The 12,598-nt window shown below is 34.9% G+C and overlaps 1 protein-coding gene across 5 annotated transcripts in view; it reads right to left on the reverse strand.

Annotated features, from left to right (window-relative positions):
• The window catches only part of LOC140135746 (thymocyte selection-associated high mobility group box protein TOX-like), a 187,083-nt gene extending 175,899 nt beyond the window's left edge, over positions 1–11,184 (reverse strand). For 2 of the 5 annotated variants that reach the window (XM_072157354.1, XM_072157352.1), the window contains exon 1: positions 7,955–8,740. In XM_072157354.1, coding sequence (XP_072013455.1) covers positions 7,955–8,014 — 60 coding nt within the window. In that variant the 5' untranslated portion in view covers positions 8,015–8,740. Of the gene's footprint in view, positions 1–7,954; positions 8,741–11,081 lie in introns of those variants that run through there. The other 3 variants (XM_072157350.1, XM_072157349.1, XM_072157355.1) reach the window with 2 other exon arrangements.
• Between the last annotated feature and the right edge of the window lie 1,414 nt (positions 11,185–12,598).

Here is a 12,598-nt window from a genome sequence, read left to right on the forward strand (position 1 = left end):
CCTATGCCTCAGAGAGTGGGTTTTCTTGCAGCTGAGAGTGACAATAAACTGGGCATAAATCCTCAACTCCGTTCTAAATTTGCCAGATCGACCCAGATTTTGGGTTTGCATTTTTTTCTCTTACTGTAAGCATTTTAAAATGAGATTTTTTTTTCTCCCAAAAGTGGATTGATATTGTGTGAAATACACAAGCAAATCAAGTAAAAAAATTACACTGATTTTGGCAATTTTTGAGTCAATTGCACCCCCCACACACCACACACAACCCGCCCGGCCCCACACACCCTCCCACACAAAACCAAATGTCAGACAATACAAAAGGCCCATTCACCAATAAAACAATTTATCGTCGCTTTTAACAAATTTACCCCTTGTTCTAAGCATTTCAATATATTATTCTCAAAACATTTTATTATTTATTCAAAACATGTTTACCTTAGAGGCGAAAGGGGACAGATTACAGCAACCTACTAACGCATACATGTATGTATGCTAAAATATCTCATCTTATTCTGCTCTTCAAAAATGAGTCTACTAATGGATTCTCCGCTACTATAGGGTCCCCCCATTTTTACTTGAGTTTAACTACAAAATTATTGGCAAATAGAATGTGAATTCAAGTTACAACATGTAGATCCCTAAGGGGCATGCTAGCTACCTAGCTCGGGAGCTTTTGCTTTCTAGACTCTGGTTGGCGCTCCTCTAGCTTGCTATGTTACTTTTGCTGTATGCACGCTTATCAAATCCACCATTTTGCAGCCCAATTGGGCTATTTTGATGATTTTTCCCGCAACTTTTGACCGTTTTCCGTCTCGTCGTACCGATGGTTATAATATAATTAGGTGACTTTTCAACAATGGTTCCCGCAACTATCAGAGACATATCCAAGAATCCAATGGATACAGAGAATAATTGGGTGAATTTTTTGTTGATTTGACTCTCATTTTGGGCTGCATATTGCTGGCAACCCTGTGTATTTTGCTCCCACAACGTCCCGCAGACATGTTTTCAAATCTATCTCAAGATCACATTCACTGTACTTTCGATCAATGCTGACGAAAAAGTGAGACTAAGAATAAAAAAGGAAGCAAAAAAATCAAGTCAATTGGATTAAAAGATCGGTGTCAGGGCTTTAGGTCTGAGGGAAGATTTAATCTATATCATTGCATTGATTTCCTTACAATAATTCATTTCAATTTAAATTCATAGGATTTTGAGTACTAAGAGAGATAACTTACTTATCCTAACTATGTTATCCATTATGAATATTGATGATAAAATTTCACTAAAAAAGTGTTTTCTGTTATTCTTCTTATAAAGGTTACAAAATTACTGTGCATTGCAATATGCATAACAAATCAAAAGTGATTGAGTTTGGGCTATCTGTATTCTTGGTAATATGCTATAAATAAAAACAATAAATCCAGTGTAAACATTTTGCCAATATTGCAGAGGGTTTTAGATATAAAATCTTTCAATATCACCTAAAATAAAATAGTATTAACTTGCGAACTGTTTTTCCTTTCTTTCAGAATGACAAAATTACATGGCAGGCTAGTATTTTCCCCAAAATCATAGTTTTTAGTCCCCAATATGTGATGCGATCAAGCAAAATCAGTTGGAACTCCGAAATATTAATTTTGAGATATAGCCTTCCTTCTTTTTGTTTTCTCTTGTTTTGGAAACTCTTTAGTTGCTCATATCTTTGGAACTGGTTGTTCAATGTCAATGGAGTTTTCTGTAAAATGCAGCTTTGAAAATACTTTTTACTATCCTGTGAGAAATTGAAAATTTAATATTACTGAGTTCTGACTGATTTTGCTTGATCCCATCACATAATTATGACAATCCAATATGGCCAGGGCTCGAATTCGGCTGTATCGCATAGAAGTTTGCTCCTTATTTTGAAGCAACTGCTACCCAATTTTGCATTTGTATAGCACTTTTTATAGTACTTTAGTATATGGAAGTATCCTGATTATGATGGATTAGCCAAAAATAGCTGCGCAAAATTTTTTAACGAATTCGAACCCTGAATATGGCCAACGTCCATAGTGATATGGGCACTTTTGAAATCCACCCCTCATGTTTCAATTCTTTGGCAAGTTTAAAAATTTACTTAATGTCTTATTTATTCATGGACAGCGTTCGAAATTTTGGTTGTCCGGTTGCCCGGGACAACTAAAAAAGTCGCCGGACAACCAAAAATACTGATTCGGTAGCCAAAAGTCATATTTGTAGGCTTACGGACAACCAAAAACTTAGACGGACAACCAGAAATTATAATCTGGTTGTCCATGGGACAACCATTTATTTTTCCTAAATTCGAACACTGTTCATGGACAATTAACTTATTATTAAATTATCAAGTCAGTTAACATTTACACATTTATTATAAAATATCATCATGCTATGTCGCTTTGTGGTTGTGAATATGAGACTAAGCGAAATGTTAACTTATGCAAATGAACCACTTATTCCCACTGTGTATTTATAGGGCATTATATTTAGCACACAGTTTATAAGAAATATTCTAGACAAAGAAAAAAATCCAAAAAATAGAATTTTAATCCTCAGACGCAAACTATTAAAAAAACTATGCTTTCAAGTGTCTACTTAACCCACATACAAATAGCTTTAATCTTTTCTTAGCATTTTTTACAAATTCTCTCTAAAATGCATTTTGACTGAGATGCACTGAGATGCTTTTTAATCAATAGCAACTATTCAGGTTTTAATACTGACAACGATTAGTCGCAACAATTTATGTTTTAATATTGACACCGATTAGTCTGATACTCTTGATTCATTATCGCTAAATGGTATAATAAAGGCCTCAACTAGAATACATAATGAAACATAATTTGGTTAATTCTGCAGAAATGTTATTTCATAAATTAGAAGAAATTAAACTTTTCTTTTTTCAACTACAGTCAAACCTCTTTTATGTGGCCATGATGGGACCATTTTCCACAAGTGATTTGTGTGCATTTTTACATTAACCCTAACCCAACACGTGTTTTTTTTTTGCTATCGGAAGGGAAAGAACAAACAAAAAAGGAGAGAAGGTGAAGAAAGAAGTCACTTGGTACCCTGGGATTCAACCTAGGGACCCCCCGTATGCCACGCATGAAGATCACTGAAGAAAATTGGATAAACAAAGAGAAAAATAAAAAAGACGTCCGGATAAGGGAGATTGGACTGTACTATATGAAACACCTACATAAGGCTAAAAAATATGTTTGGTTGCGACTGACTCAAAAAATTAGAAATCTTGGGTCTTGGGACATTTTATATTTGTTATTCGCTTATTTTATTTATTGGATGTATATTTGATTAAAACAGGCATTATTTCCATTTAAATTCACTCCAAAATGCACAATTTTTTACCATAAATGATCAAGCATTTGTCAACACTTGCCTTTTCAAAATGGAGGAAAAATGAAAGAAGACTCCCATGAAAAAAAAAGGATCGACCTACCGACCCTCCAAAAGTTTTGGAAGAGCAACCAAACAATTTATTTTTTGGCCTAATCAAGAAAGAACGGATTGCTTGAATGAATTAGCAAATTAGTGGAACCAAACTAGACATATGGTCATTATTATCTCCTCAAACCCACTGTGATTCAACCCACATCTGCTGGATTTTATCAAATCAAATCAAGATGTTATAATGGACATATGGGGTGAATCTTCACTAATCAGTTATGAACTTGATTTAATTATGATCATGAATTTGGTACTGTAATCTTAAGGGAAGGGGTATGAACGTTTGGACAGTATTTATTGTGGGACATTAGAGCACATCATACATATCGAATTGCATTCTGAATACGAAGAATGTCCTTCTAATATCAAATAATTTTTGATTTTTTTGAAATTCGCAATGTAATATCATTTTATGGCAAATCATTAAAAATTGATATTTTTGATATTTAACAGTACTCGAAGTAAAACTTTATAAATCTGATGATTTATACTTAAAGTGTATGTAGGTGGGATGAAAAGCCGACGATCAATTGAAAATTTTGACCTTTTGTATTGAAGATATGGATTTTTTCCCAAAACACCAAAAAATCTATATCTTCAATATGAAAAGTCAAAATTTTCAATTGATCGTCGGCTTTTCCTCCCAGCTACATGCACTTTAAGAATATATCATTAAATTTATAAAATTTACTTCGAGGACTGTTATATATCAAAAATGTGAAAAATATCAACTTTTTATAATTTGTCATAAAATTTGTATTATACCGTGAATTTCAAAAAATGAAAATTATTTGATATCAGAATGACATTCTTCGTATTCAGAATGCAATTCGATATGTCTGATGTGCTCTCATGTCCCACAAAAAATACTGTCGAAACGCTCAAAACGCTCATTCCAGATCCCTTAAAGCTTCTGAAATGTCTGTTTTCTTTTTCTATCTTCTCCTTTTCACCATCAGAAGCAGTGGCGGTGCCAGGAATTTTTCAAATCAACAAATTTTGCGCAAAGTTGTTGCAAAAAGTGCCAATTTTCGTAATTTTGAGTTTTACTGGGGAGCAACTGGGGTGGGGGCAAGAGTTCTGAATGGGGGGCATTTCACCCATGCCCCCCTTGTGCAGAAGAACAACATACTGGTTCAGTTCCAATATTTCCACATCACGTAATGTATCATCTCTTGCAAAATAAAAAAAGAACCAATGAAATTTTTTTATTATTATTATTAAAATGATCATTACTGGTATGCTAAATCAATAAATAGTGCAACACAGCTGTGAAATCCCCATCTGTTAAATACTACCAGCAACATTCTAACACATGCATAAAATAAATGTATTGCACTTTTTGTAACTAATAATAGCTCTATGCAATCCCAGACAATTTTATTATTTTTTCATTTTACTAAAATCTTATTAGCTGTAATGTAATGTAGTATTGAATTTATCATGATATTTTACTGCATTTTCTTCACCACAAAATGGGTGTTTTTGTTTGATTTGACAGTGTTGTAAGTAGTGGCGGCGCAATGATTTTTTTTTGAGGGGGGACATTGTGGGGCAAAGTAAATTTCAGGGGGACTAAATCAACCAATTTTGCGCAAAATTGCCGCAAAGAGTTTGGTCAATTTTTTTCATAATTTTGGGTTTTTACTGGGGGTGGGGAAACAGGGGTAAGAGTTCTGACTGGGGGCATTCCCCCATGATGCCACCACTGGTTGTAAGGAGGAGCTGTATGTTGACATGTGAAGAGCTTTGTTGCAAAACCCCTTACATCCACTTAAGCAATTTTGAGAACACATCAAAAAATCATCAAAAAAATCACTGATAGGCCTATAAGGGGGTTTTCAACAAAAGCAGTTTTTGGCAGGATGCTCATCCGACCCAAGCATCCCGCCAAAACCTGCTTTTGTTGCAAATCCCCATATATCAGTACCTTTTTGATGATTTTTTTTTTACGTTTCCTCAAAATTGCTCAAGTGGATGTAAGGGGTTTGCAACAAAGCTCTTCATATTGGGTTTATTTTGTTGTTGTATTGAAACTTAATTTAGGCCTGGGAGTACTAGTACTTGATTCAGGCAATCCAGCCCAAGGAATACCTCCTCGTTCAATGTTTGTGTCTGTTGTTAATGTTGTATTTTATCACATTAATTTTAATGAAATCAAGATAAATGAAGCACTACAATTTTGCATCATTTTCACAAACAAGCAAGCAAACAAACAAACAAAAACCCTTTGAAATTATGATGCTATTTGCTTTTGTTTTTTCTTTCAATATACCCCTCCCCTAAATTAGTAATTAGAAATCTAAAAAAAATTGCACAATTAACCATGCTACGGTATGTAAAAAAGGAAATGTTTGTCACTGTAAATGACATCATAAACCAATTTGGAAAAGAAAGGGACAATTTGACAATGAACTTACGAGCTGAAAAAGAAGGTCTTTGATACTTATTTCTTTTAGTTCAATGAAACAGTTACTTCACAAATTTAACAAGTAATACAATTATCAAATTCGTTCCACTTTTGATGATTGTATAAATCTTTTTATTTTCATTAACAACACATATATGAACCACTCAATCTGGCAAATAATCTGACAAGGAAAGGTAAAAAAAACAGTACTGACAAGAATCAATTCTTGATTTTACTAACAGGTTATGGCCAAAACTATTTCTATGAAAATAATTTTCAGTTTTGTTTTAAACCAGCAAAATCAATTTCAAATAAATTTGAGTTATAGAAATGTCAAGGTAAAATGCCAATAAAATACCCATAATGTCATTTAAAGGAACATAACAAGATAAGTGATACTCAACATTCATCTGGATGCGTGGTTTTCTGTTTTGTTGTTGTTAAAACAAATGAAAAGTAAACAATGAATTACATGATGAGGCCAAAACCCCTAGCCGTAGCCAGGGAGGAAGTACAAAGCCAATCCGAAAAAAGTCCACTTTTTTCTGTAAAATATGTTGAAAATCAGCTCTTTTTTGAAGGAAAAATTCACAAAAGGTCTGTTTTTTTTAGGGGAAACCCTTGAAATTAAGACCTATATTGAAGAAAAAAGTCACAAAAGATCCACCTTTTAGCTACCCACCCCCTCCCAAATAAATCCTGGCTATGGGAATGCCTAATTTGAATACTAATCACTTTGTGTACAACAGTTACATTATGAAAGTCTTGCCACATCAAAGAACACAAGGACTGACTTGAATATGTATTTTTTCAAAGCACTATCACTTTTTCCTAATTAACAACAACAATAAAAAAACGAGTCAATTAATACAACTTAAAGCAGTTCAGGAAAACCAGATTCCTATCTCGGATCCACATCTAAACCTATCATAAACCTCTCATGCCTAGAGGACAATCTATTTAGGAATTGTATCACATCCAAGAATAATTCCTTAACAACGACCACAAGCAATGCATGGTGATGAGCAGCAATCCGTAAACGCTTTATCTCAATACCATTCACACCACCGCACTCGACAACGATACTCCCGATACCGTGCTGCTATCTATACGTATGTACGTGAGCAGGGCATGCAGCACGCACCGTCATCGACGATTGTCAAGCAAAAAACTCAAGAAGGAAATCCCTCGCATCTATATACCTTCAGGATACGCTTACAATATCAAGGCAAATGCGACTCGGCAACAGGCCGATAGAAAAGAATGCCAGATATTTATAATTTCTGATTCCATGTCAATTTGCTTGGGCTTGTTCAACTGAATAAACGGGAGGAAATGTTGAAGCCACATTTTGAGTCAATTAGTTCCGTGCCGTCTACTCCGGCATCTCTTCATCTGGGGAGAAACAGGTTTCTGCACTTGAGGTTTCCTCCTGATTATACTTTATTGTTGTCATCGAGGAGTGGGAGTTGAAAGTAATGAGCTTGAAAATTGAAAATTGCACCTGATTATCAACTCTCACTCGTTAGAGTCTCCTGTTGAATTTAACCATCGGATATGGGTTGATTAGCGCGTATAAACATGCGCTTGTGTGTATGTGTTTGTAAAAGGAAGGAGGAGGTGTTGTTATAGTTAAATGCCTGTGGATTACTTTACATTATGCTTTATTGGGTGCAAATTGTCCTAGCTGATCGCAAGGTAATCCTCAGTGATGATATCGGTGTTCAAACGCATCAATATTACATTAGCAGTGCATGCCTTAACATGCGTGCGTGGTTAGCCAGTCATAAAAAACCGTCACCATAGCTAATACAGCGTTACATGAGTCCCATCGTCACATCAGTATTATCCGCCCGTTTGACTCTCGACACCGTGCCGATCTAACCCCCATCTTGCCACGTATCAATTATGAATGCAAACAACACCATTTTAGCATTGCTCACACGGCGCAGCATCGACATGCCGACTAATAAATCGGCAATTCATACCCAATAAAATACGGGCAGGAACTCGGGAGAGTAGTTACAAAAACGGAATTAACGCTTACGTGCTCACCTTGTACAAGTATTGATCAAACACGCTCAGATCGCTCTCCAGGCAAAATGCCGTATCCATGCTACTTTACGGCAAAGCTACAGCTGACGTCAAGGCAGCCCCTGCTTACAATCCCTTTAAAGTTTAAATGCCCTGTCCGTACGTCCGTCCTCTATTGTTGATGTCCAAACACACAGCTAGATCACAGATAAGATTCTTTGGTAGACAAAGACAGCCCTTGTCAAAACACTAATTACTGCACCACTCACGGCCTTGTTCCAATGATATACCTATAACATCCACAATGCTTCCGACAGTAAATCGCCAAGTTCCGAAAAATTAATTTAACGCTTAGGTGTTAAGCTCTTCACACATAGTGGAATATATTATACGATTGTTAAGGACAAAAAGTAGGAGGTGTCGTCACACGAACCACTTGTTAGCCACCCTGTTGCAGTATCCAGTGAACTGTGTCAACGACAAGTTTGATTTTTTTTTTTTTTTTTTTTTTTCCCTCTTGGAGTGGAGCCAGGAGGTAGACAAATCTGAAGCACAGGTCCCAGTTGCCACAAAAACTTGGGGTATCAGTGACCTCTATGTGGTATTTGGTGGTATTGAGGAAATCCTCCCTAAACAAAGCACTATACCCAACAAGCAAGGCTCACTCAATCATTCACTAAATACATGCGTGTGTAATGTGTTGTGTGTATGTGGTAGTGAAAAAAAAGGCCTGAGGGAGGGCTCCCTAACCTGTGCCCAAGCAAGTAGTGTATGATCAATGGGCAAAGCCTAGGGAACAAGTGCTCCTTCAGTCACATTTGCATAACCATAGGTCAGCCACGTGCCCAGTGCGACAGAAGCGTGCGGCAACAATGCCAGGGACTCCTTGCTGATTGTTTGTTGGGAACCCACAATAACCAATAGCATTTATTGGCCTGTGGTAATTGACCCAAACACAGCTGTTCTATGCACTCTACTTACCCCCCTGGTCATGACTGGGCAGGGATTTCCCTAACGTTAAATGTTATTTATATCATCCTTAGTAATATATTAGTATTTTTATTGCTCTGAAGATAGCTATCTTGTTTGGGTTTTATCATTGAACCATATCATCATGCAAACAAATCGCTCATTATCTCTTCTTTACCCGATAGCATTTTCTTATTTAGGTATAGTAAACCAAAGATGGCTAGTCATCTAGCGGTAAAAAGATCTTCTTCTTGATCACAGTGATCTGTCCCCACTAGGCCAGCTTGTCTGACAGATTTGATGATATCCTATTTTAAAACCCCTCCTCGGACGACAACAACAGCCATTCATAAAAACGTCCGCTGTCTGGCGATCAAGGATGCATGCAGACTAGGCAAATTGCAAATCTATTATTGATAGAAATTGGTCAAATTAAAATACAAATGTTTTAAAGGCCAAGGGCAATTTGTACACATGTGGGTTGTGTGATATTTTAATCCACCATTTTGTATTTAAATCTCTTTGCAGTTGTCAAGGTGACTGGAAATATGTGAGGAATCAAATTCAAGTTTGTCAAATTTATTCACATAATTGAACTACATGATTTCCATGGTAAATACAACATGATATCTTACTGAGATAAGATGCATAAATAGAATTTGGAATTATTGGGCACTATTCTAGAATTTGTTAAATAATTTTTAATAATTGAGATTTGGTTCTATAGGCCCCTATATGACTTCTCAGCAAACACAAAACATTCCACAGAAAATAATCAAATAAAAGCCTTAGGTACATAAAGGGTATAAAACATTTTATTTTTAATAAAGTTCAAAAAACATTTTTGAAAATTGGCTGCAAAACATTCTAACATAACATTGACAAAATATTTTGCAAAATGTTTGCCAACAAATATTTTGCAATAAATTTTTACAACAACAATGTTGTGTTGTAGCACTTTTTTTTTTTTTTTTTTTTTGGGGGGTGTTTTCATATAAAACATTTTAAAGGTGTTTTCATATACCTTTATAACCCAACATTTAAATGTAAACATTTTGACCAAAACAAAATGTTCATAACATGTTTATAACATTTAAAAAATATTTTTGAGTGCTGGGATAAGAAATGAACAAAATTGTACAAAATTTTGTGGTGTAATTTTTGATTACATCATTCATAAAACAAACAACAAGGATCATTATTTTGTACTGGATCAACATTTTTTTATTTAAAACCAAACCATTTAAATGATAAAATAAGATTTTCTTTAGTGATTCTTTTAAATAATGTTTATCATAACACTGACTGTATGAATTACAGAAAAAAGAATGGCACAAAAACAACAAAGCTATGTTAATTTCTTCTCACTTATTCTTTGTTTGCCCACTGACCTATGATCCATTATGATATTGATTACTATTGATTTCCCTGTAACTGCTAACAGTTATATAATAAAAATATTGGTCAAAGGTTAATAATAGTGTGAGATTACATTGAATTTTTTCAAAGGAATAGATTTTTTGCAGACTTCATGGATCAGGTAAACAAATTACATCAACAATAATTGTGTTTATCATTTATTATTATTATTGTTATTATTATCAGCACCATTATCATCATCATCACTTTTATGATTTATGATTATACTTATCATTATGATTATGCCTAAAAGTAGAAGTTTGAATTGCCCTGAAAGCTCTAAAGTAAGGTTAGGTCGGTCATTATTAATTATTTTTTTTGCTCAGGCCCGTACGCAGGGGGGTGCGTAAAAATCAGTTTTTTTACGCTTTTTTTGGACAAAAAATACCAAATTTTGTTCCACTTTTCACAAAATTGCCCCCCCCCTTGAAAAAAGTCCACTTTTTCAAAATCAGCACCCCCCAAATGAAATCCTGCGTACAGGCCTGATTTTGCTACATACAATACTAAAATATGCAAGTTCACCACAAAAAAACGATGGTAAACAATGGTTTGTCAGACCCGTTTTTTAGTATATCAGATTTGAGTGGTACCAATTACAAACTGGCGAAACATTTTGCAAATTTCATACCAAATATTTGACAATTTAAATATGGAAAATTTTCTTTCGATTTTAGGGTCAGTCGAAAAGGGCAATACAGAAATAAATTTTAAGGCCTAAATTTGCCATTTTCATATCCATTTGCTATTCTTTACTCACCTTTAGAAATGGGATTTGTTTGGATTGGGATTTGTTCGGTCAAATAATTCAATCAGTCAGCAAATCCAGTCACAATAGAATGATCCACATCATCATAATCTCACAAATCCTGTCAAAACAAAACAAAAAAAAGAAAAAAGGAAAAAATTATTATTTTTATTTTACCCATTACTCTGTAGTCAATATTCATACAAACTTTTGCCTTAAATCAAATTTAGAAGAGTGATTTTTAGCTCTCCTTAGTTGACCATTCTCTCCTTACATTCTATTATAAATGCTCTAAACAGCTCTCCTTGAAGGCAACAGAATGAGCTATTTAATGCTGTCCTGCAAATTCATGCCTCTTTTGTACTTTTTAGTCCATTTTTGACAATTTTCGTCAAAGTTTGCCCCCTTGAAAGTTGCCTTCCTCCTTGCCCTCCCCCAAGTCCAAGTCCAGGCTACACCACTGATACTCTCTACATATGACAACAGTAAAATTATGTATGTATTGTAAAAAGACAGCTTAATGTAAATATAATCAAGTTTATAGTTGTGCATGTTTGAATGTAAATTCATAACACATTGCATGGAACAAAAAATCCTGGCTATAAAATACTAAAATAATTACATGTATAGCACTTTCATGGCGTTAATAAAAAAAGAAATGAATATGGAATGAATTCCTCGGCCAATGCCCCTGCTAACAACTTATGCAGAGGAGGCTTGAGAGCTTGCCGACATGAATACTACATATACACCACTTAGGAACAAATGGTCTTACTAGTGATAAAACACCTATTTGCATCAGAAGGTAATAGCTGCTTCATGCAGCGGTGGACCCCCTCAAATGAGGGGGGCATCAGTTCTGGCTATAACACAAGTTTTGCAATTTTAAGATTTCCCAGCATTTCACCAAAACAAAATCCTTGTTTTCCGTGATATTTCCCTGAAAAATTTCCATAATTCCATCAGAAATATTTCCACTTTACCAAGCTTGTTTTAGGATGTGGAGTGTTTGAACAACTAACTACAGACAGCGAATAAGGAGAATTCTTTCCAAAACTATGAAAATATGAACTCAGTTTATAGCTGAATGCAAGATATGTGTCAGCCAAAATGACAAAAATAACTGCCCTCATGAGCCACTCATATTCCCTGATTTTGGTTGTTTTTCTCAAATTCCCCTAAGGTGACGAAAAAAAAAACCCTGTTCTACAGGCCCGACCGACCCAGATTTTAAAAACAAATTGGGAGACAAATTTTACCTGTACAAATAAATGCCGACCCAAATTTCAGAAATTTCAGGAACAAATCTTTTTTTTTGTATTTTCTCAAATTGCAAATTATTTACAGATTTTGGTGTTTTTCGGTCATTTTCTAAAAAAAAAAAAATTAAAAAAAAAAAAAAAAAAAAAAGGCAGACCGACCGACCCTATTTGAAAGGTCCGTCCGCCCGTAGAACAGGGTTTCATTTTTTCGTCGCCTAAAAACAAATTTTTACCCTGAGTGGCTGGGAACCCGGGGCTGGGAACCAG

The sequence above is a fragment of the Amphiura filiformis genome, chromosome 16, assembly GCF_039555335.1.
Source record: "Amphiura filiformis chromosome 16, Afil_fr2py, whole genome shotgun sequence".
Taxonomy (NCBI): Eukaryota; Metazoa; Echinodermata; class Ophiuroidea; order Amphilepidida; family Amphiuridae; genus Amphiura; species Amphiura filiformis.